The following is a 27,780-nucleotide window of genomic DNA, read 5'->3' as shown; positions in this document are numbered from 1 at the left end:
TGGTGTATCACTTTGAAAATCATTTTTATATATTTAAAAATAATTCTTTAAGAATATTAATGACTCACTATTAGAAATATGCTTGCAGGGAATCAGCAAGTCGTAATGTGAGTTCTAGGAGTTCTTGGTGCCTTCAGAGAACTTATAGAGTGCTACAGTCCATTTCCTGAACATTTGAAACAAACTTGATATTTTTTGGTAATAATTATCTTCTATATTTAAATGACTTTAAAGACTTTTAAAGGGCAGAAGGTTGAGCTGTATCTAAAGAGGAATAAAAAGTCATTTGGATGGCTACTCTCTGTAAATATCTTTGCCCAAGAGGGTGAATAATTTGTGTGCTTCTGCCTCCTTTGTCCATCAACTTTTACCAGAATGTAGAATAGTCAGGAGAGGGATTTTTTTTCTCTACAGTGTGGTGGGTGTGCCTGTCAGGTGCATTCTGGGACACAGGCACAGATATACACTGCATCCCAAAGTAGCACAAAAAGCTCCCTGTAATTTAGAAAACTAAGTAGACATTTCAAAGACTTCTTTTTTAATTAAGAAAGTTTTTACTCATTTTACATACCAATCACAGATCCCCCTCTTACCTCCTCTGCCTATCCAGCCTCTCCCCTCACCACCACCATCACCATATTCCCTTCTACAAGAAGGTAAGGCCTCCCATGGCAAGTCAGCAGAGCCTGGTACATTCAGTAGAGGTAGGTCTAAGCCCCTCACCCTGCCTCAAGGCTGTGCAAGGCGTCCCGCCACAGGTAGTGGGCTCCATAAAGCCTGCTCATGCACCTGGGATGGATCCTGATCCTACTGCATGGGGGCCCCTTAAGCATAAGCTGCACAACTATCTCGCTTATGTGGAGAAGCTAGCTAACAAGGAGGACCCAAAGAGAGATCGTCCTGGGAAGGGGAAATAGATGAGATCTCCATGAGTAAACTGGGGATTAGGGTTGGCAATGGAGGGTAGGAGACGTGGAGATGAGAACATAAGGGAACAGGATGGTCAAGGACTTTATAAAAAACTATATTTTATTTTCTGTAGTAGGTGGAAGTGGTCTAAATTTTCCTTGACAACTTTTATTTATTAGGAGATATAAGGTAGGATTTTCATGTGAACCAAATCAAGCTTCTGTGTATAGTAATGCTAGAATGGCCAAGTAAATGATCAGCACAACTTTACAAATATTGCATCAACTGCAATCTATCCCAAGACTTCACAAATGGGAGTATATGAAATTCAAAGGCTTCTGTGCAGCCAAGAAACAATCACAGAGTGAAGACACCACTTACAGAATAGTAAAAAGAAATCATTGTCCACAACACATTAGACAGATAAATACGTAGGATATATAAAGAACTGCAAAAATTGTTACACCAAAACCATTACCCAGTCAATAAATGAGCTTCTGAGCACACAGACAATTCACAGAAGAAATATAAATTTCTAATAAGTACTTGAAAACTGTTCAATGTTCTCAGGTATCAGAGAAATGCAAATCAAAACTGTCTGAAGATTCTTTCTTATGTCAGTCAGAATGACTAACATGAAACAAAGCAAAGACAGGAAGTACAGGCATATGAGAAAGAGGCCTACCTATTGACTGTTGTTGGTGGGAGTGTAAATGTGTGCAACCACTGTGGAAATAACGATAGAAGCTTCTCAAAAAACTCAAAATAGAACTATTACATGGTCCAGCTATACCACCACTCAGTATATACTCAAAGTTTTCTAAGATATCATAACACACAGTTATTCAAACATCCATGTGTATAGCTGTACCTTTCACAATAGCAAGCTTAGATGCCTGTTAACAGATTAGGTAAAATAAGAGTAGTGTTGCATTAACAGAATGAATAAGCATATGCAGTACATAAACATAATTGAATTTTATGGAACCAGAAAGAAAAATTAAATCATGACATTTGCAGAAAAGTGGATGAAACTGTGAATCATGTATAGTAAAATAAGCTACATTAAGAGAAATACTACATTTTTCTTATGTGGAACCTACTCTCTCTCTCTCTCTCTCTCTCTCTATATATATATATATATATATATATATATATATATATATATATATATATATATTTCAAACATGTACTCACCTACACTTGTGTGTGTGTATGAGAGATAGATAGATAGAGAGGGGGGAATGAAATTAGGAAGCAGATCATAGAGAGGGGGAAGAGATCTTAAGGTAGGTGGTAGAAATAGAGTAATGGAATACATGTGACAGGAAATCAGAAAGCTGGACTACCGCAGAAAAGACAGAACCAGCTGCAGAGGGACAGTCAGCATGAGGGAAAGATGAGGGACAGTACTAAGTGAAGGGAATGGGTGAGAACAAAATATAATGAATTGTACATATTTATAAAATTGCCATAATGAGCTGGGCAGTGGCCCATGCCTTTAATCCCAGCACTTGGGAGGCAGAGGCAGGTAGATGTCTGTGAGTTCGATGTCAGCCTGGTCTACAGAGCGAGATCCAGGACAGGCACCAAACTACACAGAGAAACCCTATCTCAAAAAATCATAAAAAATGCAATAATGAAATCCATCACTTTGTATGGTAACCTAAAAAAATTAATAAATAAATATGATGTAATACTATATTTTGCTTTCATATTGCACCAGAAGATGGTGCTTAGTCACCCATATAACACTAATGATAATTTAGGGGTACCAAAATCAGTAATACAGTTAAGAAAGAACACCTTAAGTTTAAATGTGCTAAAATAATGTACAGAAATGCATAAATAAGATAAATAGTTTTTGTAAAAATTTTAAGAAAGAACATCTTTAATGAGTGTGTCACAGGCTGTTCAGCTGAAGAAATATCATATTTAAGCCTGCTACAGTGGCCCATGCCTGTAATCTTAGCACTGAGAAGGTCGGGGCAGGAGAACCAGTGTGTGAGGGCAGTATGGTCTACATAGTGGGTTCCAGGTCAGCCTATCTCAAATAATATTTAAAGTGCTCATTATTTTGAATTTCACCGAGATCATCACTAAGATTTTTTTTGCAAGAAGTGGGAATAAATGTGTAATTAAATACAATTCACTACTTTCTTTAAAAATAAAAAATAAAACCTTCACTGTGCTGGGAATTGGTGAACAAGTTTCAGAGTTGACTCAGGTGATTTTTCTCAATTCCTTGCTTTTGGGTTTCTCCAGAATACAAACTAGGATGGTGACTTTAACAATCTTGATGTTCATTCTAGATAAATATCCTATGATAAACACCATTAGTAAAGACTGAAGACACCCTCTTTTCTTCAAAATGGAGGGGAGCAGTGGGGTGTCCAATCACCGTGGCTGTGGCTGCCATTTTTGATTTAATCATAAGGAAGTGTCTAGCCAAGATCAGACTGACACTGAATTCTGGATCTCCCTGCTTCAATCTCCTGGTTTTCTGACTGTTCAACAATGTGACAGTATGAGTGTGTTGCCTGTGTGTGGACTTAAAATTCAGTAAATGAAACCATAGGGTGAATACAGGATACCGTTGAATTGAGCATCAGCCTGCCTTCTGAGAGGATCCTCCTGTTGCCCATAGAGTCAGGTTCTTATCAGTGCAAAGTTGAAAATACACACATTTCTTGGAGTTTTATATTTCCCTAGAAAGCAGCATTACTTTTATCAGTCCATGAGTAGTGTTTTGAAGCTTCACCTATCATTATCTCCGCTTAAAACGGGTGGGCAGTCAACATCGAGGTGTTCCCAAGGAAGATTGAATTTTGACTGCATTATGTTCTATGGAAAACTTGGATGAATTTTCCACATTAACTCCCTAAGTCTGATCTTTGAGGAAAAACATTCTTACATAATGGCATGAATCAAGACAGACACTGAACATACTGCAAAAATACAAAAGAGTTTAGAAGTCTTGATTTTATGTTTATTCTTTTGGTACACTGCAGCTAGGTAATACATATTTGCAGTATTCTTCATGTGTGAGAGGAAGTGTACACATGGGCCTGTGTTCCTGGCTGTGTGTATGCTTGTTGTGTAGCTGTATGTGCTTGCATATGGAGGCCAGAATCTGACAAGGAGTGCCTTCCTCTGTTGTCCTCCCCCTTATTTTTTAAGACACCGTGTCTCAATGAACCTAAGGCTCACAGACTGGGTAAAGATTGTACAAGACCAATTGGCTAGCAGGCCCCAGGAATCTTTCTGTCTCCACCTCCCCAGTGCAGGGATGACTGGCCTACAAGCTTTCCATGGCATTGGATACAGAGCTGGGGATCCAAACTCAGTTCTCCATGCTGAGAAAGTCTGGAAAGTACTTTAATAACTGAGTCATGTTTCCAACCCTGATCTTAGTAGATGTTTACACATTTGTCTTGTACATCTGAGACAGTGATATTTAAAGCATTCTTCATGTACCAGATTAAATGTCTGTACTTTGCCAAAATGAAGTTTTCAAGATACCAAATGAGACAAGAAAATAATCATTGAGTATTGAATATTTTCTAAATGTGTTGTTAGGGAAGGTAACTGGTAATTTTATAGTTGGTTAAGATATGTTGCAAATTTAAACATCTCATGAGATCTAGCCTGGGGCTTCCACCCTGTTCCAAGAGTGATGCTCTTGTGTCAGATATCTATCTTGGCTCTGAAATGAAATGACATCCATTTATTTTAGCAGCTTAGTGCTTCCTTTGCTTCTCAGTAGCAAGATGAAGCTATGAACTTACATCTGAGATGACTGTATGAAAGTCACAGTATAAGTTTCCTTAATCTGAAGTGAAGGGACACTTGCCTGCCTGCTAAGTTAATGAGACTGAAAATAGCTTTGGACTTTCCTCCTAAGCATGTTTTGTCTGCAACTGTTCTTCCTCCAGTCCCTTCACAATTACAGAAAATTCTCTCTTGGCTTAATTCAGTCATTTTACTTACTGATTCAATATGAATTCACTGGCCTATTTTATTTCCTATTGTCCATCTTCAGTACTTTCCCACCTTCACAATGGCAATGGGTTCACTAGTAAAAAGCTGTTTTTCTTTACTTTAAATTTAGACTGACAAAATATTAGAAGAATAGCCAATTCCTACCAACCTTTAAGGACTATTTAAAACAAAAGCTATGACAAAGCGAAAATACTAACCACAGAGTTATGCTCTCCTAGGTCACATGATATCAAGCCTGCTCTCTTAAAATTTAAAATCACAAAATACATTTACTCATCATTATGACATAATTTAGACTTATATCATACAGTGAAAACCAAAGAAGTTTTCCTTTGTTTTCAAATTCCAGACATGCTACTTTTTGAGATTCTGGGACAATAAACCAGTACCACAGGGATTCTCAGAGTTTTTAAAATTGTATTATTTTAACATATTTCTAACAGCCTCTACACTCATAATTTGAATAGCTGAAAGTCTTGTTTAAAGAATAAACAGACAACGTTAACTAGTACTTACAAAGAACTACATCCCACAGGGATATTTGATGAAACACACAATTTAAGGTTCAGATTTTCCAGTAAGATAAAAAGTCCTCATGGAATCACACATGGGTACTGCCCCTTAAGGGCTAACAGCAAGTATTTTAGAATATTTTGTGGAAAATCTTGATGCCTTAAATGAGGAAAGTACGTAGATTTCATATCTCAGAACCACTGAAGTGGAACGGAGAGAGTGCCATTCATTAATCCTGAGTGGGAGATATTTGGATGTTGTATGCTCACGTGATGCTTGCTGGACTTAATGTGAGGTAAGAAGAGGCTGGAGAGATGGCTCAGGGGTGTAGAGCACTTGCTGCTCTTGCAGAGGATTTGGGCTGCTTCTCGGTTCCTACATGGTGGCTCACCACCATCATCACAGCCTCAGTTCCAAGGGATCTGATGCCGTTTTCAGACCTTTGTGGGCCTTGTGCATGCATGTGACTCTTATACATGCAGGCAAAACACTCATGCACAGAAAAATGTAAAATAAACAAAATTTGAAAAATTATAAAATGTATTTCTGTGAATGAAGCCTTTTTTTTTTTTTAAGGTCATTTCACTATGCAGCCCAGGTTAGTTCTGAACAAAAGATCTGGTATCTTATCCAAGTCCTGGGATTACAAGATGTACCTGGCTTAATAAAGTATTTTAAATGATGTTTTATGCATTTAAAATTTACATTTGTGAAGAATACCATCTTTTTCTTAAAAAACATCTCCTTCTGGCATTAGAAATGTAGAGCTTACTAATGAGTACATAAAGAACATTTATTCCGTAAGTGCCTGGATTTTAATGAAGACTGCTCTAGCCTAAGGTCCATTGATAACTTACGACCATTTTGTGCCATTGACTCTGAGGATACATTTCAGCTGAGATCGGGCACGACATTAATTCAGTATTAAGCACATGAGCAATTTTAGTGCACTACACTATAGCTTTCCAAGTCACTGGAGGAAGTTTTTTTTTTTTCCTTTTCTTTTCCATGCAGAACTTACCATTTGAAGTAACATGACTTTAAAACAGTCCAACCATTAGAACTGTTGCTTATAGCGATTTAAATGTATACTTAAAATTTTATTTCAATTTTAATTTCATTTTATTTTATGCGTGTGTGTGTGTGTGTGTGTGTGTGTGTGTGTGTGTGTGTGTGTGTGTACTGTGTATGTGCCTGGTACCCAGGGAAAATAGAAAAGGGTATCAGATGATTGCAAGCCACTGGGTGGGTGCTAAAATTTGAACCCATGTCCCCTGGATGAGCAGCCACTGAACTTAACCTTTGGGTCATCTCCCTAGCCCCTAAATGTAGATTCTTCATAATCAAATATCCCTCCCCAAATTCAATCATAAGACTAATTTATGAGTGAATAAAATACTAAGTGCTCAAATTATTGTGCTTAATTCATAGGAAACCAATGTTAATTGTTTCTTTAAAAGCAATAAACCAGAGACACCTATACAGCTCACAACCACCTGTAACTCTAGCTTCATGGGATTGGGCAACCTCTTCTGACCACTGAGAATCCCTGTATTTGTGTGTGCACATTAACAGGCACACACACACAAATGAACATTATTTTTAAAATATATTTTTTTAAAAGTTTACCATGGATGCAGAGTAAAAATAAGTTGTCTGCTGAAAAATAATTTCAGGATCTTGGTTTTTCAAATAAAATTTATTTTCAGGATTGGTCAAGAACCATACCCCCCACCCCCCACCCCCCCAAAAAAAACCAAAATCTCTCATGTCTTACAATCTAAACAACCAGTCAACAACATGCTAGTAAAAAATATTTAAAAACACTTATTTCAGGGCCAGTGAGGTGTGTTCATGGGTAAAGGCACATACTCAACCTAGGAACTGAGTTCAAACCCCCAGGACTCATGTAGTGGAAGGAGAGAAATGATATGTACGAGCTGTCTGTCACTTGGCCATCACATGTGCACCATGGTATGTGCAACCCCTCAAAAGTGTGTAATATTTATGCTGATTTTATTCTTTTTTTTTTTTTTTTCCCGAGGCAGGGTTTCTCTGTGTAGCTTTGCGCCTTTCCTGGGACTCACTTGGTAGCCCAGGCTGGCCTCGAACTCACAGAGATCCGCCTGCCTCTGCCTCCCGAGTGCTGGGATTAAAGGCGTGCGCCACCACCGCCCGGCTGATTTTATTCTTTAAAGAGAAAAATCCCACGAGTCTAAGTTTTGCACAAAGTTATAAAGTCTTGGGAGAAATTCATATTCTCTGTAATAACAACTAATATAACAATATATTCAAAGTGTAAGTAAATTGTAATCTTCAGCTCTTTTCAACTGTGCACTTTCTTCGTGTTTGTTGCAGCAGATCCCTGATTCTTAAAGTCAGACTCATCATGGAACACTTTGAATTTTAAGCATTTTATTCTAAATGAGACAGCGACAGGCATTAATGTTATAGTTTGTGGGTAGTTTTCTCATTTAAGAAAAGTTCACAGTTTAGTATTGAAAAGCCTCACTTTGATAAAAATCCTGACTACTTGTGGCTTAAGTGCTATTTTAAACATACTTTTTGTGGGGTAAGGAACAATTTTATTACTTTTTTCCTCCCTTCTTTTCCTTGCAGACAATGTTTTTACAAGCAAGGCAGTATGTTCTATCTTCTGCAGGGAGACATTGAGTAACCTCATTTAAGCCTTGAGAGGCTAAAACAAAGTTTCTTATCCATTGCTTGTGGTACATTTTTAGATGTAAACTCTTGGCTTTAGAGACCCCAAAATAAATCTATAAGAAATATTTTCCCAGGGAAGTAGAGAGTTCCCACAGGTTAACTCAAATTTTGGCCCTTTGCCTGGGAAGAGGAAATTGTCCCAGAAGAAGGCCATCAGTCATATGGAGTCACAGTACTTCCGCTCAGTTGACTTTTAAGGAAAACAGCAGTAACTCAGAACTCTTATTTACTGCTATCTTTTGAAAACGTTTCATGACCTGTGCACTTTTTATATCACAGTCTGAAGCAAATGTACTTCAAAGCTTCCTGTTGGAAAGAGCGAACATGAAGTCATCTGTAGAGAGAATTAGATCATAGTCTTTATGGAAAATGTGTAGGGTTGCATATCCTTTTCATTTGCACCTCTCATTACCAAGGAACATACTTGAAATTAAGAAAGAGAGGAAGAAAGAAAAAGAAAGAAAGAGATAAAGAAAGAAAGAACGTGTTAATGTACCAGAGTCTAGGCTTTCTTTTTCCTGACTTTTTAAAGCTCAGATACACAAAGCTGTGCGTTTAAGAAAATAAGTGAGCATCTTTTTTATTTTTGCCATAGATTTGTGTCATTGACTAATCTGAGATTCCAGGCAGTAGTTGTGTGCTGCAACTTAGTTTTAATGTATTTTCCATCTATTCTGTGTAAGTGTTAAAGGTGAACAAATAGAATACAGAGAATTATAACACAGAGTGTGGAAGGACAGTGAATTAAAGCTCCTAATTAAAAAAAAAACCTAATAAATTTGGAAGAGCTGATGAAGGTTTAGATAACTATTAGACACTTACGTAAGCATTAGGTAAATATTTTGGGCGTTCTAAGTAAGTGTTCCCAAGATGAGAGACCAACTCTTGTACTGAAAGAATGCCACCTCCGTGCCAGCATTTTAGCCCACACTGAGAGGTCCCTGCTGGCAAAGTGGTTGTTTAGAGTGTGTGTGTGTGTGTGTGTGTGTGTGTGTGTGTGTGTGTGTGTGTAGTGGGTGGTACAGTGCAATTATAGCTTCTATAGTTTTCCCATCGTTTTTCGATTTTACCTCGTCTCCAAAGTTGGCAAAGATTCTCCATTAACTGCTGGGCTGTCACGGAAGTAACATTTAACAGGTCTATGGTTCCCTTTCAGTAAGAATGTTTTGGAATTCCGCTGTGATTTTTAAGCCCCCACCCACTTCACCAAACCCAGCAAATGGAAGAAGCCAGGCCTCTAGTGAACCATTCTGTAACTGATGCTAGCACAAATGGGAGGGACCAGGGAGCACCTGAGAGGCCTTCTGTGGCCCAAAATCGTTTGGGGTTTGTCCTTTGCCCCTAGAAGAATTCATTGATCTGAGTTTGGCCGGTGAAGAAGAGGAGAGCCTAGGAGGGTGGGAGGCTTGGGTGGGGGAAGTCAGATACCCCATCCCTAACCTTCCCCCAAAGGTATCTAGATAACTAGGGAATCCCTCCCAAGCACCGCAGCTCTCACCTTCTGAGAGTCAAGTTTCTTTACAAGCGTTAGACACCTGTGTGAGGCGCTCCCTGTGGGAAAGGTGGCGTAGGGGACGCCAGAGCTCCATCCACACCGCTTTCCTCTGTGAGGCTGCGGTTACAATCCCTCCAGAAGTCAGAGCTGTTAGCATGCACACTCTGCTCTTTTCCTTGGTCGACAGGAACCTAGCCCCACATTCTGGAGACGGAGCCCGCTGACGCCTCTCCAGTTCGCTGCAGGTCCTCTCCCTCCCACCTCTCCACCTCCAAAGTAGCGCTCCAGCCTCGCTCCGCCCGCACAGCCCCAGCGCCCCCGAGCTTTATCAGGCTCCCCACACACATCGCTGGCTTCCTTTGGCACCCGGCGCTGGTGACCCTAGCGGAGCAGCCGCCTCTTCCGAGCCCAGTCCCCCTCCTCTCGCCCGCGGGTCACCGCGCCTCCAGGCTCTGCTGCCCCAGGCACCGCGGCGCCCACCGCCTTTCAGGTTCATCCTGGGCTGGACCTGTTTTGCTCATCCCTAAACCCGGAGAAGTGGAATCTGCACACTGAAACTCTCGGTGGCTGGAGCGGCGGACTGGGCATGCTCAGAAGCCAGGTTTGGCTTTGGTCTCAAGTCGAAGGAAGCTTTTGCACTCGCGAGGCAGCGGCGACTTTAGGGAAAGTTGATCCGAGAGGGGAAGAAGCCCCAAGACGCGGAGCAGCGGCAGGAAGGAGCCCCCGGCAGCCCGGAGGAGCATGGGCACCCTGCGGGATTTACAGTACGCGCTCCAGGAGAAGATCGAGGAGCTGAGGCAGCGGGATGCTCTCATCGATGAGCTGGAGCTGGAGTTGGATCAGAAGGACGAACTGATCCAGAAGCTGCAGAACGAACTGGACAAGTACCGCTCGGTGATCCGGCCCGCCACCCAGCAGGCGCAGAAGCAGAGCGCCAGCACCTTGCAGGGTGAACCGCGCACCAAGCGCCAGGCGATCTCCGCGGAGCCCACCGCCTTCGACATCCAGGATCTCAGCCACGTGACCCTGCCCTTCTACCCCAAGAGCCCACAGTAAGCAGGGTTACGCGCCTGGGTCCGTGTGGCGCCCTGGCGGTGGGGAGCTGCGGGTCTCTGTATTGTCTGTCGGCCCCTGCCCCTCCCGCTTGCCATGTCTGTCCTCATCCTCAGAAATGTCTCATTTTCACGGCACTTCTTGAGGGGCTGTGCACGTTTCTCAGGGCCAGACTCCCTGCACATCCGTTGCCTCGGTGTCTTTGTCAGATGCCAAGGTATTTTTAAAATATGCATATACGTTCATAGATGCCACCTACTGTACATAAGAGTTTGGACGCGCCCCAGGTGTGTGTCTGACCGTGTGTGTGTGAGTGACTGTTGAATGGGGGAGTCAGAACCCCGTCTCCCCCAAAGCCCCAGCCAACCTGGCCAGCCGGAAAATCCTAACTGCAGGCTCATCAGACTGAAATGAAATGCGTTGATGTTACCCTGACTTTCCACGCTCTTGTGGCTCTCCTGGATTTTTCTACATGCTGCCGGCACTTCATGCTGGTACCGTTCAAACCTGTTCTGTCACCATCAAAGCGCAAAAGAATAAGTCAATATACATATAAAACAGAAGGGTTTTTTTTTTTTTATTTCCCGAGTTGGATGACATTTACAACCCATAAATGGAAGCCTAGTCTGTTGATTCTTTAAAAAAAAAAATGTTTTCATAATATCCGAGAGAGAATGTTACTTGTTTTCCTAAAAGAATTCTCACATGATTACTAATGAACATTTCCCTAGAGGGTTCGTGTATTTTCAGGGACAGCTCACCACGTTATGGCCCGTGTGGACCATGCTGTGCCTCACACTCAGGTCTAAAGTCACTCTGCTGCGGCTCTAGCATGTTAGAGAGCAGTGTAGTTCTGATGTCAGTGGGATTCATAACTTGGATGGGAACACTGAATGAAACTTGTTACACAACACGCAACCCCAGAGTCCATATGGAGAGCAAGCAGCAGGGACAGGACGCTAACAGAACCAGAACACCATCTGAATGGCATTTTAATTAATAGTAATGACATAATTGGTAAAGCAGAGGATTCTGTTGTCCTCCTCTTAACTACATAACACGGCTGGATGACACGTGTTACATAATGGCCGAAGGTCCCCGGGAAACCTTTATTTCATAAACACAGGGAATTCATGAGGAGAAAGTGCATGCTTGCTTATCTCCATTTATATTTCTCAGATGGGAGGGGTCACGAGTATGCACTACGTACACTGTTTGAAAACTTACAAGCCCAATCCATGCATGTTGGCTCTCATGAATCATTTGCAGGCTTAGCTGAAGGAGTTTGAATTCTGTGGAGTAGGGGAGAGTTGATAGAGACAACTATTTCTGAGATTCCAACCTTGCCAAGTTACCATGATAGATCAGCGGATTTCAATTTGTCTTAGAAACCCGAGTGATCTGAATCCATTGGAGCTTTCTTTGGTAAATTAATTTGCAGTCACTGGCATGTTCGCCTATTTCCGCTAACAAGCTACATGGTCATCTCCCCTGGGCCAAGTTTTGCAGAAAATATAACTCAGAGACAGCTCTTTGTGTCTTAAACAGTCTATAGGATAGTCATTTTAGTATCTGCAGGACTTTGAAGTAACCCAGAACAAACTCAGCTCTTATAAAAAGACCATTTTTAATAGGCTTTTAGATGCAATATGATCAACCCAGCTGATAACTCCAGTTAAGCATTCTATTTAAGAAAGTCTAAAGAAATCCAGGCAGCAGGAATGTACTGTAGAATGTGGTACATTTAGAAGGCTCTTGACACAGGACACTGGTGTTTTGACAAAAGTCCACAGTGGAAAATAAAATTAGCAAAGCGCATGCTTTGTAGTATCCCTGTAGGACAAACACTGAGTCTGTTGAACATGCTTTGCACTCTGGTACCTATTTGATAACTTTAAGGACTCAGTTGTTAAGGTGGTATTGCCATGTGAGTTCTGTAATTCTGAAGGATTATATTGGAGAAAATGATAAAATGTCTTCCAAGTTTAAATAATTTTGGAAAAACATCTGTTCTTTTTTTCACACTTACATAAAGGAAACCAGAATAAAATTGCCTTGAGTGGTAGTGTACCTTCCTTGGGGAAAAGAAGTACATTGTATGCAAAATAGTTATTATTCTCGACCATTGGAGTACAAGGTAACTCGTCATAGAACTACTAAAACATGCCACTCTAAAAACATTTGTTTTTTTTGCATTTCAATGTATTTTGTTGGAATCTTTTTATAATTCAGATTATCTGGCAACATGTGTTTATGTTTTTAATCTTTATTGCAACGTAAATTTAATCACTTTCCTAAAGATTAAGGTTGAAGTGAAGAAACTATCTAAGTAGACTGGAGTTGATTTTCAGCTGCACATTCCTTTTAGTTTCTTGTTATCTTTCCAGTAGATGTAGTTAATGACTGATGTTCTGTTCAATTACCGGATGACTGGAAAATACCTTCTAGTGTTCCCTTACTGAGGTTGCCTTTTGAGAATTACAATATTTTAAAACTTCTTTTTTTCTTAGTAACTATTGATCATTTGAGGATAAAAAGCAGTATAAAATTTAAAGCAGCCCCATAACTTTTATCATCTTAAGGGTTCTTCATTGGGATTTTTCTCCCTAAGGTGAGAATTGGAAGAAAGCCTCTGTTGGATTCCACCACAGGGGAGGACAATTCTGCTGCACCTTTGAGGTGGGGGAAGCGTGTGTGGGGGTGTTGGTCTTTCACAATCTGTATAGATATAACCTTTAAACCCTTTTTAGGTTATTTATGAATGTGGTGGAAGAACTGATATAGCAAATTGGAATCTGTATTATACTGCTGCCAAGGAACTGCTTAACAATGTAAAACCACTAGATTCTATGTTCCAAAATACATCTAGCAAAAGCTCCCTAACAATGGAACAAACAAACCCAGTCATCCAGTCTGTGAGATCAGGATACCTGATGGGCCACATGAACTTTTAAAATCATTTTATTTAATGACATTGTGTTCCTAAAGATGCTCTCGCTGTCCCCAAATCTTCCCTGTTTGCTGTCACAGCCTTCCATGTCATTTCAGCTGGACTACCTCATCTTGAGTTCCTATCAAAACTTGTTAATGTCTGCGTGTTTTTGTAGAGCTGTTGCGTTTACCCCTGAGGTGGCCTCACTTCAGAGAATGATGACATGTTCTATTCTGTTTCACTTTGTGATTGTGAAATGCTTTGGAAGAATTGTAGATAAGAGAGAAATGTATTATTCTATTTTTAGGTAGGAATCAAAATTTAAGTGATCCTATGTGATCTTCTAAACCTTGATATTACAGTCCAAGAGAAACAGTATCTTCCTAAATGGTATGTGTTTAATTCTGAAGGAAATCATGGAATTCTAGGGTGATTATACATAAGCTAATATTAAAACATAGATTTCTGTGAAGGTATTAAATTTCTAATAAGCCTTATAAGTTAGTTCAATACTTGTATGTGATACCTTCCACATGGAAAATCTTGTAAGGCACATTAAGCCTTGCCATTACAGACTTAGCAAGGGACCCAACAATATTATACAAGTCAATATTTTAGAAACTTGTGTAAGGTGAAATGCAGAGCAGTTCACTCAAACAGTTGGAGGATTCTGTAGCTCCTAATGAACTGCGTGGTATCAGGAACTCCCCAGAAGTACACATTGTTTGTATTGTAGGACTGGAAAGACTGCCATGATTTAAATAAAGCACTTCACAGTGTGAAGGGAGGAGCGAGGGATGTGGGAGTTACAGCTCAAGCCATCAACCGAGATAGGGCACATCCAGAGAACGGTGGCAACCAGAGGCTTTCCCGGAGTGCCATGGAGGGAACTAACGCTCAGTTTCTACTATATTATGTTATAAAGTGGATTAAGAGGAACTTATGCTTGCTTTTAGAATGGTCAAGAATTGTGTGTGTGTGTGTGTGTGTGTGTGTGTGTGTGTGTGTGTGTGTGTGTATGTGTGTGTGTGTGTGTGTGTGTGTGTGTGTGTGTGTGTGTGTGTTTCAGCAGGGGTAGGTAGTAGTGAAGCTCTGAATATCAGAGTGTGGTTCTAACCTTCCACCACAACTATACTAACTAGATAAGAATATTTAACCTAACCAAAAAGCAGATGATGGAGATTCTTAAAGAAACCAAGGTCCACTCTTAAAGAACCCGAATACCTCTCCAAGTACCATTGAAAATAGTTTAGTTATATGCCATAGGCCAGCTCCTCAGATTCTTCACATGCCTGGGCAGACTAATAGAGATGAGAATGCAATCTTGTTAGTTATTCAAATTCATCTCCCCTGCTTCTGTGGGGGAGCTAAATTCTGACCTAAGGTTATTATAATAGTTTCCAATTTAAGTTTGAACATTAATTTGACATTGCAGCCTATTCAGTGAAACAGAAGTTGTACAAAGGCTTTATAATATTATATGGGATCATGTTGCTAAATATCCTGTTAGGGTGTTTGGAAGTACAGTCAAGTTGCTTGCCCCAAAATGGGACTTATAATGAAAACACTAGGAAGCCTTAAATAGAGTAGTTCTAGGCACTGCCTGAGAATATAAATGACCATCTTTCTTGCTCTACTGGGGTACATTTCCAAGCTCTCACTATTTAGTGTTTCATTAAAGAGTTGGTTTGGATTTCTGTTAGGAAAGGGTAGAATAAGACACGTGATGTTTCCATTGTTGCTGTTTGCAGGTTATAAGGCATATGGGCACATTTTTTTCCCTGTCTGCCTAGCAATGGAGGGTCTCCATGGTATCCTAGCAACCACATTTGAACACCAGGCTGCTGCTCTTTCTGCTATCTCTACCATAGGTGCTGCTGCCCATCCCAAGGAACTGGGATTGCTGCTAGCATCTCAGGTCCTTTGCCTTGAACCTTCCTGGCACTGAGAACACAAGACAATGTGACAAATACTCACGTGCTGAAAGCAGCACTTACCAGCATGCTCAACAGCTTATTATGCAATCACATCTGTGGCATTTCGAATCTTAATCTGAATTGTTGAGCTGGTGTGCTTTGACACCCCTCCTGTGACAGTCCCTCTCTACTTCCTCACACACAGCTTCCTGACACCACCACTCCGTCCCTCTCATCATCATTCATAGTAGTGATTGCCTTCCTTGCTATCTCCTTAAAGATTTTTCTTTTTTGAGAAATTAAATCTGTCCAGCCTGCGTGGACTCTCTAAGTACAGTTTTGTTGGTAAGATCAGAGGAACACTCTCCTTCCCAAACTGACGTACAAATATAAACAATAGCACAAAAACTGCAGCTACACAAAGCAGATGTTTATTAACACAAGGTGGGGCTAAGCATAGCACACTCTCAGAAGTGTCTTATTTGGGAATGGAATTTTTTGATCATACTTATTCATATTTAAAAAAAAGCAGGAGAGCAGAGTGGGGAGAAGACGTTTTGGGATGTGGGGCAGAACAAGAGGAGCATTGTTAGAGCTGTGCTATATTTTCCAGGAAGTTTGAAAGTAGCAATATACTTTCTCGACACATAAATATGCCCCAGTACTAGAGCAGAACTTGCAAGAAAGGTAGTCCTTTGTGGACAAAAACTGACGAGGACCACATCTGAAAGCTTGCCCCCCTTGAGAAGCTATACTGAGATATCGTCAGAAAATCATTCAGATATTTCTCTTCAGACCAATGTCTATTTTGAATGCTTTATGTTTTCCCTTTGAAGCAACACTTAATCTAACATCAGGGAGGGATTGGTGGCCTGTCTGTAGGCTTCAGTGAGAAGAGGAAAGGGCAGTATGTCAGCATGTAGCTGTTCTGAAGTAGCAGGTCAAGAATGATTCTGCCCGTCATCATCATCATCATCATCGTCATTACCACTATCACTATCATCATCATCATTATCATCATCACCACCACCACCACTACTACCTTACTAATTTTCATGGGACACCAACTCTGTGACAGATCTTTCTTCTGCTTAATCTGCATCACGTATTTTTTTCTGTGTGTGTGTGTGTGTGTTTGTGTGTGTGTGTGTGTGTGTGTGTGTAAAATGAATGAGTGTGCATATTGTGTGAGGATATGCTCACGGCATAGGCATGTATGGAAGCCAGTTGTTGATGCTGTGTCTACCTTAATTGCTATTCCTCATTGTTGCTGCTATTATTATTATTATTATTATTATTATTATTATTATTATTATAAACAGAATCTATCAATGGGCCTGTGGATCACTGTTGGGGCTATGCTATTTGTCTCTGCACCTGTTACTATAGTTACAGGCACAGCATGGCTTTTAAGTGGATACTGGGATTCAAACTTAGGTCCTTATGCCTTCCCAGGAAGCACTTTATCCACTGAGCCATCTTCACCTCCCCTGCATCGTGGATTTCAACACCTCTGTAAGGAATGTTCTAGATTATTCCCATTTCCCAGCCTGAGGAACAGAACACCTAGACTCCTTGAAAGTAAGGCTCCTGCTCCAGGGCATACACTTCGTAAAAAACTGAACCAGAACTGGAGCGACTGGAGTCTTTCTCAGCAATCACTAGGTTCTTACCCTGCTCCAAAGTCTACAGGGATTGGGTAACTGCAGAACCTAAGAATAACATATGGGCTGTTCTGGGGAAATTGTCTGTTCACCTATAATCAAAGAGGAAGCAGGAAAACCTTGGGAGAAGTCGAAGAAATTAGGTAGGACTTTTCCCCAAACATGACTGCACATTAGATTCACCTGGGGAACTTTAAAAATCACATCGCCTAAGCTTTACCACAAATGAACTAAAATCAGAGGTTTTCAAATGATTCCTATGATAGCTCCAATGTGAAACAAAACTTGGGAGCCACTGTGATGAGAAGATGACAGGACGTGTTGTGTGTGTATGACAGTAAACAGAGGACCGGACTAGGTCTAGAGAACTGAGTACCTCTGTGGGCTTAAATCTTTATCAGCTTGCAAAAGCAGTGATGAGTTTTATTTTTTTATTACATTGTAAGCATATAATGTCTTATTGTTTATTCTCCCAAGTCTGCAGTGTTCTCCATAGTCCATTTCTTCTTAACCATGATTGTTCATTCGAAAACTGCTGAGGGAGATTTTAAACACATCTTTGCTGAGGGCCACTAGCAAGATTGATTCAGTCACTCTGGGGTTAGGCTTATGGAATAGTTGCATATTTTAGTCCAGAGATGACTCTCATCTTCATTTTGAGTTGAGAACCTCTTCACTAGCCCACCTGACTCCTCATGCTACAGATTACTCCCTATTCTTTGGGAGAGATGCTGCTCCCAGTGAAAGGAGGCATCTCCAGCTGTGTTAACCATCACAGCTGGAATTTCCCTTTCACTCTGATTCTGGGGATGCCTACTACAGTCCTGGCCACACAAAAGCATCAGCAGCTCCATTCAATTGGTAAGCCTGTTTCCTATTTCCAGCCAGCCACAAGTCCTGGCCAGCCATCGGATACATATTAGGGTTAGCCATCACCCTAAGTTTGTTTTCCACTTTTGCTAGGGGCAGCGATCATGTATGCAGGAGAGACTATTTCCTCGAATTCCAGCTGATGCTATGAGATTTGAAATGGATGGAGGTGAAACAAAGACAAGCCCCTCTTGGAAGAGCAGGGCAGGGCTTGTAGCATTTCTCTGTCTGGTATGAGATGCCTCTGCAGCCAGCTAGCTTTTTTTTCCCCCTTACAGATATTTTATCCTTTTAAGGCAAACAGCTTGAGCTCCGGCTGAGAAGTACTTTCCAAGGAGGTTTCAACGAAAGCAGAGCAAGCAAATCAACCTCTCAGCCCCCTTTCCAGACAGTTTGGTCTGAGAGAACAGATGTGGGCAACCTCTGGCAGATGAGAGTTCTCAGGTACCCCTGTAATGAGGGACCTTGGAGGATATAAGAATCCCTATTCCCAGGCTCTGACGTCACTGTTGTCCCTGTGGCTAGCTCTGCATTTCTTTCTTGTTTTTAGTTCCTAGTTGAAACTCCTGAAAGTGTTGGTAATGGTCTCCAATACAAGTCTGTTCACATCTGTAATTCAGACATTATCTTCTCAGGTGAGAATCAACCAGTATTGGGATTTATGTAAGCAATGAAAGTAGCTAATATAATTGCTTTTTTTTTTTTTTTTGGTAAAAACTTTCCCCTCACATCCAGGGTCCATGAGGAGGAGCTTCCATGTTTCTCTCCCCCTTTGCACAAATATAACAATGTACTCAGTGGACAGAAAGCATGTTAAACCAGAGTAGGTGGGATAAGACTCCCCAGAGGCTTAGGGATATTAATTACACAAGAAAGTCAGTCATAAGGAAAGTGAACTAGGCCTAAATGGGAAGGACCAGAGGAATAAATAAGGAAATGATGCAGCACAGCAGGGACACACAAACATGACTGCGAACATGTGTTCACTCACTGCTGTTAGCACTTGCAAGAAGCATGGAGAACACAGGTTGGTGCTGGGACCCTGTGAAAGTGTCCGTGTCTGAGTTCTTTTTGATAACAAAGCTGGTCCACTTAGCAGAGCTGGTACCACTGCCAATGTAGTGCATCACTGGCATCAAAAACAGTTCTGCCAGTGACCTCTGCCAGCCTATGGATCACAGATGAAGTGCAAGCGTCATCACACTTGCTGCAAGACAGATGTAATTGATGAATTTATCCATAAATGCAGAGTTCCTTATGTGCGGCCAAAGCATAAGTAAGTAGTTTACATGTCTGCCCTCCCCCCCCCAAGGATTGCAGTGTTTCTAAAACAGATGTGAGGTTTTGATGTTAGAAACTTCAGTTTCATTTTCTCCCTTCCAGTCTATACCTGCTCTTTAGAAGCAACATCGTGTTTCTTCTTTTACACTAAACAATTGCATTATCTGCCATTCAGTTTAATTTGGTTAATCGCATTGGATGTCAATGATGACAAATTTGCCACCGCTAAGCAAAAAGATACTTTTGTTGTTTATGAAACAGATGTATTATGGCAATATCAAGATTTCACCAGATCTAGTGCAAGGAATAATGAGATAGTGTGAGGAGAAAAACATCTTCTGAATATACGATGCATCATCCTAATGGTCCAGCTTTATCAATAAATTATGGTTTTGACAGTGCTTCTAAGTTTGGACTAAGGGGGAAGGAAAAAGGACACTCACAACAAGAAAGAAAAGTGGGCATTCTTTGTTTTGTCCCTAGGGAGCTGTTGTTATAGATCAGTAAGAGGGTGGGTTGGCATACAGTACTGTGTCTGCAGGTGGCTGGCACACACACTGATAGGAAGCCACAACTACACACTGTGTCTGCCCAGGACACACATTCCTGAAGCATTAGTGACCAAACAACACACTTGTATATTTACAGTAAGAAAGAAAAGATGGCCTGGACTAGAGAAGTGTGCTGCTGGAACAGGGTACTTTAAGTGTCAGAAAGCGACAGGTACTATTTTGTTAAGCATGCAATGGCAACTCATTGTGCCAGTGGGAGGAGAGAAAATAAGGAAACATGCAAGCTAGAGCATGGGACTCAGTGTGAATCATGTTCCTCATCATGGATAATTGCTACTCTCTTATTTTGGAACTGTCTAACAATACCAAGGTTTCAAAAAGTAAGCTCAAAGACACATGGATAATTAAAAGAAGCTTTGGGCCTGGCAGATCCATTCACTGGAGTATGCCTTTTTTTTTTTTTTTTTTTTTTCAGCAATGGAGTCTACTTAGTAGAACATTTTTGGTTCTGACTGTTGGAGGAGTTTTTCTCCCAGAGCAGAAGGAAGAACACAAAATGACCGGATTGCTCAGAGTTGTCATTCATATAATGCCTGGCTTTGTAGAGGTCCAGAGTTGAGCCCCACTGATGTGGATGAGCAGATGAGAAGTGTGTCTTGGTATAGACCTTAAAAGCTTTAGAAATATTGTGAAAGAAACCATGCTATGACTTCTAAAAATATTTACAGCCTTGATCAAAAAGTAGTCACTTTACTTTTCTTCAAAACAGCACTGCAATTTTTGTTGTTCTTCATAAAAGGAAAATATGACATAAAGAACATAATTGGTCTGAATCTGCCTTCTCTGTGTTTTAGCATAATTTAGCTTGGAGACCTCTGTTCTCCTACTGAATATAAAGGAAGCTGAGAGACTAAGCATTTGCTGGGTCACGGAACAGCAAATAGTGTGGACTAAATGGCATAACTTTGAGATGGTCTTCCTGGAAAGTAAAACAACAGGTTAGCCGTGAATGACCCTTTTGATAACTCGGGCTTCTGAATTCGTTGTCTTTGCTTTTTGTTAGATTGGTTAGGAACCATCATGTTTCACTATTCATAGTTTTGAACTTTGTTAAGGAATACCTAGCATAAAAATCTACTTTCTTTTTGATATCGAACGGGTATAGTCCATATCCTTTAAAAATAATAGTTAAATTAAAAGAGGGAAAATTTAGTCGCTTGGAAGCATTAGATATGGGCTTTTGGAGACTTGTTTACATATTTATGAATAATTGTAACACATGATTTTTGAATATGCTAATATTTGAGGAATAGTTAATTATTTCCATCATAAGTTATATTCCATCTATAATATAATTGCAAGTATTTAAAGTAACCCAGATGAACATTCTACACATTAAGAAATGAAGAAATTAGAAAGGCCAAGTTTGGACTACTTTGAGAAAATAGCCAAGTGAGGTGTGCTGAAAAATGAAAAATGTTGAATCAACATCTTGCTGGGATGTTTATTCTAAAGTGCACAATAAAAACACTGCTCATCCCTGAGGAGGTGGCCCTTCTGGTATGGTACCTCCTGTGGCTTGTCTTACCTTTGGGTCTAACTTCCAAGGTCCTGTGCCATGTAACTGTCTGCCACAGTAGGTGCTGGAGCGGTATTCCATCTTAGTGATGGCCAAGGGTTACTGCCAGAGTGATGGATGGAAAATGACTCAAGCATCCATTTCTTTGTTGTGGCAAGAGTAGATTTTTCAGCTAGATGGACTTAGAGGTTATTAAATAATATCTAGGTGAACTCTTGCTAGTGAATTTTTAAATCACCGATGACAGCTTTTCTCTCTGGCCCTTCTCTCCCATTCATAGTTCAGTCCATTGTTTTATCATCGTGAAGGGAAACAACACAATTTTCGAAACTACTCTTGTTCAAACACAGCTCCCCTTTCCTTTCCTTTTAAAGCAACCTGTGCCTGGCCCCGTTAAATTGATTTCATATTTTAAAGAAACAGCCCCTTAATCTGCTAGTGATTCATTTCCTTATTTTCTCCTCAGAATTTAGCATCTTCAGTTGAGTGTTATTAGAAACTTTATCAAGAACCTTCAGATTCTTCTCATTGAAAATACATGTCTCTGTGGATACGTTTCTAGTTGCTTATTTGTTCAATCATCTGTCAAACTGTATTCAGGAACTAAAGACAGTAAGAGCTATCCTGGATGCTTCTTATTTTCACCTAGAAACCATTTGATACCTAAACATTGGTGTTTTGAGAAGATATGCTTTAAAATACTGCCATCTCCAGGGGCTTTCCTAACATGGATTAGGCTGAACAGCTGAGCTGTAGTCATGTTTATAGTTCTTACTCCTTGGCTTTGCAGAGCTGCCCTTTTCTTCCTTAGGGCCATCAGGGTTTAAAGTTTATATTTTAGTTCCCATTTGGATCTCATGCATTCCCCACAATATGACAAATTCCACTGAAACAAGACTTGTTTCTCTTTTCCTGTGCACTGTGTACTTTTGGAGTTCAAAATGGGGCTGGCACACAGCAAATTCTTTGTCAGATATTGGACAAGATAAGGTTTTTTTAGTGTTCTTGGTCCTCAGATACTTTAACTTTTTAAATCTAGAAAGTTGAAAATTATAACCTCAAGCCACTGGGGACCATAAAGCTTGTAGGCATATTAGCTTTAACCAGGAAAATGATTGACAGAGGTCTGAATTTGGATGCTTTGGCTAACCTTTGTGGAACACCAGTGCCCATCTCAGTTCCTGTCATTCCATGTGGCTAGCCCATGTTTGTACCATCCACCAGATCTCTGAAAGCATTTCAGTTCTTTTACAAACTGTGAAGGTTGTAAAGTCTTGAGATGCCCCTACTAATTTGAATCATCTGTGACTATAAATTATCTTTCCAAGTAAGCATGCTTGTCCTCTGGCTTATTAAATGCCTGTCTGAGGCTCTGCAGCATAAAACCTCCTAAACCGGTTAACCTAGAGAAGCAAGGGGATTGATTGCTAAGAAATACAAATAGGAAATTAATAGCAGCTACAGGAGAATCTTTTCAAATTCTTAATTCCCTTTTGCAGTCACAGCTAACACTCTCACTAACAAAATCCTGTCAAGCTTAGAATAATAGCTTGCTAATTTTGACTATCCAAAGATTCTCAAAGATCTTAATATTATGAGATACTAGGGACCATCAAACTAATGATGAAATACTTTTTAATTAGGTGCTTGCTTCAATGTTAACCAAAATAAGACAGGAATTTTAAAGGTTGGTTTTGTTTGCATATCTTCTCTTAGCTCTTCAGGATAAAAAACTGGTAATACCCAGTCTTATTTTTTTTTAAAGCCTGTTTTTTAATCTCACTTGATCACATGTTTATGTGAATGTCTGAGGTCATATTTTTGGAAGACCCATGTGAGCATGTAGCTGTAGACTTTGTGAGTGATAAGAATGATATTTAATAACAACTTACACTCATTGGTTATAAAATTAATATGCATATGGTTTAATTTATGTCCTATAATATCCCAGTGAATAAAAGATGACTGATCACTTTCAGTTCACAGACAAAGATATTAAAAAAATCAAAGAGGTGAGACAATGTAATGCCCTAGCACAATAGTTCTTAACTGATTACGCTGTAAATCCAACAGTTGACCAGGCTCCATTCAGCCCCTTCCACACCGTGTATATCCTTAATGCATGCATGCATTGCCTTGACAATTCTTTGAACCCTGTGGTTCAACAATGCACTTATGGAAATTACAAGCAGGTAGACTTGAAACACAGCAACTGTAGCAGATAGGAACGTACTCTTTAATTCAACTGCTCTTTCACCACCAACTCCATCTGTGATACTGAGTTTGTCTCAGCCTCCTTCTCCTCGTTATGAATGAAGATTATAACGTACCAGGATGAGAGATAATATACATGTTGTCTTAACACAGTAGCCACACACAGTGGATTTCATAATCAGTTTCTCTTGAGTACAATAGTATTATTACTGCTGTCAATTCATGGATGTTGTTAACTGTTTTTCATAAAGGAGTAGGGAAGTCTCTAAACTAAGCTTTGAGGCATGAGATTTAAATACTGGTCTAGAAAGAGGAGGTTTTTGGAGTAGAGCCCAGGACAACTCAACTAGCTTTTTTGGGTGTGATTCAGAGGAAGATGGAATGACAGCAGGAATCCTGTGTGACTACTTCAGTTGAGGATTGACTACAGGCAAGAAAGATTGAATACAGGCAAGTTTGAAGTTCCATACCTCTGCTGCTCATCTCATTCAGAAAATGATTCTAGGTCTACAGAGAGGTCAAAGGTGGCTTGACTAAGGTTGAACTGTGACATGTATGTAAACTAATTTGTAAATTATAATGAAAAGTTACACTATCCTGAAGGAAAGCTCTGTGTGAAGATGAAGACTAATTAGTGATCATTATTTTTAGATGCATTCATGAGAATTTATAATAATTTTGTTTTTTAACATTTGTTTTAACACCTAGGTCATTGCAAATATAGACTTTGTCTGTGCTGCACTGGAGTAAGTTTTGAAGGACCCCTGCCTTAATGATTTGATTCCAATCCATCAAAAGTATTTAGAGCAAAATGGCTTTTCTATTTTCTGAAATATTTGCCTGGAAGTTATTCACTGATAATGGATTTCTATTTGAAAACCATTTATTCCCAACTCAAGTATTTACTGTCCAGATGGAGAAGCTCTCAGGCGCAGAACATAATCTTAGCTCATAAATGTTTTCTATTAATGACCTTGATTCTCCATCTCAAGATGTCTTTTCAAAAACAATATGATTGTGGGTAAAAGCAGTGATAACAACCCTGTTAGCCTGTGGAGGAATACATTAATGGTCTCGGATGGATTCTTGACAGTCATGATGATGAGCTGATAATGGAAAGCTTTAGAATAAAAATAAAAATACTAGTTCATTTTGAAATGTGTCATGTAGTGCAGGGAAGATAGATTATTTCCTACAGCTTTATTGAGATATAATTTACATACCATAAATTCACCCAGCATATTTGCACAGTGAAAGAATCTCTAGTAAATGTAGGGGACCATGCAGCTACCACCACAGTCCATCCAGTACCTACCTCCTAGAAGTACTTAGAGCTTGCCTACAATCTCTATCTTCATCCTCATCCCCAGGCAACCACTGATTTGCTTCCCATCTTTATCAGTTTGCCTTTTGAATGAGTTTCATATAAATTAGCATTATTTTGGAAATGATGCCAATTTACTTGAATGGCTATATGTCTCAGATTTATGATTTATTCAGTGCAGTTTAAAATGATAAGGATGTAGTTGGGCCCCAGGCAGCTATAATTACATTAAACTCTAGATTCTATTAGGGCTAGAAGATTTGGCTGCTCTATTTTCTGATTGGTTTGGAATAATGCAGAGTTTGGGGATTTTAGTTTGTGACTATATCTGATGAGTTAATGTGTCAATGACTTGATTAACAGGCACAGCAATCCTGTTTTTAGGCATTAAGATGCATTTCGGGCTAATATTTGTGGTAGGTAGAGAATATTCACTCCATTTTAGAGACAACAAAAGGGAAGTATGATCAGATAGAGAGAGGTTAAGTAATTTGTTTGACGATACAATGCTGCCAGATCCCAAAGTCTGTGCTTGGGGCGGCTATAGTGAGATCTATTTATCTTGAGGTACTATAGTGAGCAGATGGTATGGCTTATTCCATCTATAGGTGTCCATCAGTTTCTATTTTCTTCAACACTGGTGCATGCTTAAGAAAAAGAGTTAATTTTAACTATGTGTCTGTGGATGTCTGTGTGGTGTATATGCATACGAGTACAGGTACTTGTGGAAAGCAGAAGAGGCTTTCAGACCTCTAGGAGCTGTTTTTAGAGGTGTCTGTGAACCACCTGACATGAGAGCTGGGAACTGTACTCAGGACTTCACTGAACCACATTTTCAGTCCCAGTGTGGCTCTCGTCTTGAAGCTGCCTTCCAGCTTGCCCTTTTGGTTCTGTGCATATTCTATTATGGAGAGTATAAAGGGGAAAAGGGAGTCAACTGTTTGGGATATTTACCAATCCCTGAAGTGAATATAGAAGTGATCATGGAACTGTTTGTGAAATGAAAGAGGCAAGGAGAGAAGAGTGCTTTGAATTACGAAGGGAATGAGCAAGCACGCATGGGAGAAATATAAGACAAAAGAACCCCAGCAAGCTTGAAGCAAGAGAGACAGTTCAGTTCTTCAGTTATGCCTGAGGTGGTGATTTCATGAATAAAGTCAGTTTTGATTAAAATTCTCTTTAGGGAAGAGCTGTTTTTAGGAGGAATCCTAATGGCTTCATGTACCAGTGAGGGCTGAAGGCAGATGAAGAGGTCTTTGGTCTCTAGAGCAGCTGGTCCTGACCCCAGTGGGACATGCCTCTAATTTAAGGTGGCTACAGCTGACTCCACTTTGTTTCATTAAAGATCTTGGCGGGTGCCAGTCAGGCCTGCCTGCTGCAAAGGCTTCCGGGTTACAAGCCAGTTGGGGATGTTGCCAAAGCTGTTGCCTATTCAGCAGTGAAACAAGGTGGCACCGCCAGTGTTATTCTTTATTGTGCGGGTACCAGTTAGACAGAATGAAGAGTCATCTTATTTTGAGGATTAACTGGGGACTTAGAAAAGGGATTTCAGAAGGTGACTAGCCGACTCTCCAGGGAGCCATCAAAAAAGGCTCCTAGGAGCTGCCTGAGGTGGCAGGGCTGTGCTATTCACACCCACTCATGTGCTGGAAGAGATCTCTCAGGAAGCTACCCACAATGCCTGGTCTAGAATCCAGACAGCCTGAGTCCAGGTGCCCCAGCTAAGGGCAAACATGAGTGGAGATAAAGTTGACAAGGCAGAACTGGTAACAATTTCTGTTTCCAACCAAGTGGGCCCAGGGGCAGTGCTGGCCAAACTCAAGCCACAGGTGGCCAGGAGCCACTGGTGTCTACATTTGAGAGACCGCTGGATATGCCCAGTGTTAGACAGCTGCTGACCTGTCCAACTTCTCTTCAGTGTTGCTGCTGCTCACAGCCTTTGTTTATCACTTAGATGAAACCTGGGATTGATCACCAACTCGCTGAGTACCAAAGGAGCCTCAACCCCTGCAAGTCATCACCTGGCTGCCCAAGTCGGGTGAATCCCAAAGGCAGATGCTTGAAGGCCCTTGCCCCACATGTGGAGCAGCTGAAAGATGTGGGGATCGAGGTTGTGTATACCCCTTCTTTGGGCTCCCTGGACCCACATACTAAATGAATGGAGGTTGACACTGCACTGGGCAGGATCGCTGGTGCCGGGATCCAGTGCCATAGCCTGAGCCTTGTGTGAGCGCTGCTCAAGTGTAAGGTCGTACCGTCAGGCATGGTAGAGCCAGTTAGTGGTGTCATCAAAGAGTATCAGCTGGGCCTGAGCACCGGATTGACAGTGATATGGCCAACCTTAGAAAAAGAAACAAAAGCCATGAGACTTAGGACCGTAGCTGTAGTAGTGTCTCAGGACCCCGAGTGTGACACTTGACTGAAGAATCAGCTCCTGGCTTCGGTCAGTGTAATCCTCTCAGTAAGAAACTCTAAAAAGGAAAAGGAGTTCTCGGAGAGTGACAGCATATGCTTCCTTTTCTCTCTTCCCTGGGGACCTGGGATCCCTGCTTCCTGCCTGCTATAGCTGTCTCCAGAAAGCCCTACTGTGCCTCTGATGGGCGGAGTTCAAGGCCCTTCACCTCCTCCATCCCCAGGCACAGGTTGCAACTTCTCTAGGGAGGAGGCCCTATGGGTCACATTTGTTACCACTTTTTGTTTTATGTGGCTTGTGTGTTCCGTTGCCCCCTTTCCCTGCCGTGCCTAGCTTTTTAGGCTGTCAGCCACCTGATGCTCTCTTTACTTAGCCAGTG

The 27,780-nt window shown here is 40.8% G+C and overlaps 1 protein-coding gene across 2 annotated transcripts in view; it reads left to right on the top strand.

Moving 5' to 3' along the window:
* The window catches only part of Prkg1 (protein kinase cGMP-dependent 1), a 1,181,731-nt gene that overhangs the window by 63,220 nt on the left and 1,090,731 nt on the right, over positions 1 to 27,780 (top strand). The window contains exon 1 of one of the 2 annotated variants that reach the window (XM_042262599.2): positions 9,746 to 10,695. The exons of the other annotated variant lie outside the window; for it this stretch is intronic. Coding sequence (XP_042118533.1) covers positions 10,385 to 10,695 — 311 coding nt within the window. The 5' untranslated portion in view covers positions 9,746 to 10,384. Of the gene's footprint in view, positions 1 to 9,745; positions 10,696 to 27,780 lie in introns of those variants that run through there. 2 annotated transcript variants of the gene reach the window in all.

This window comes from Peromyscus maniculatus, chromosome 1 (assembly GCF_049852395.1).
Source record: "Peromyscus maniculatus bairdii isolate BWxNUB_F1_BW_parent chromosome 1, HU_Pman_BW_mat_3.1, whole genome shotgun sequence".
NCBI classification, from domain to species: Eukaryota; Metazoa; Chordata; class Mammalia; order Rodentia; family Cricetidae; genus Peromyscus; species Peromyscus maniculatus.
This window is presented reverse-complemented; position numbering and strand designations above follow the sequence as displayed.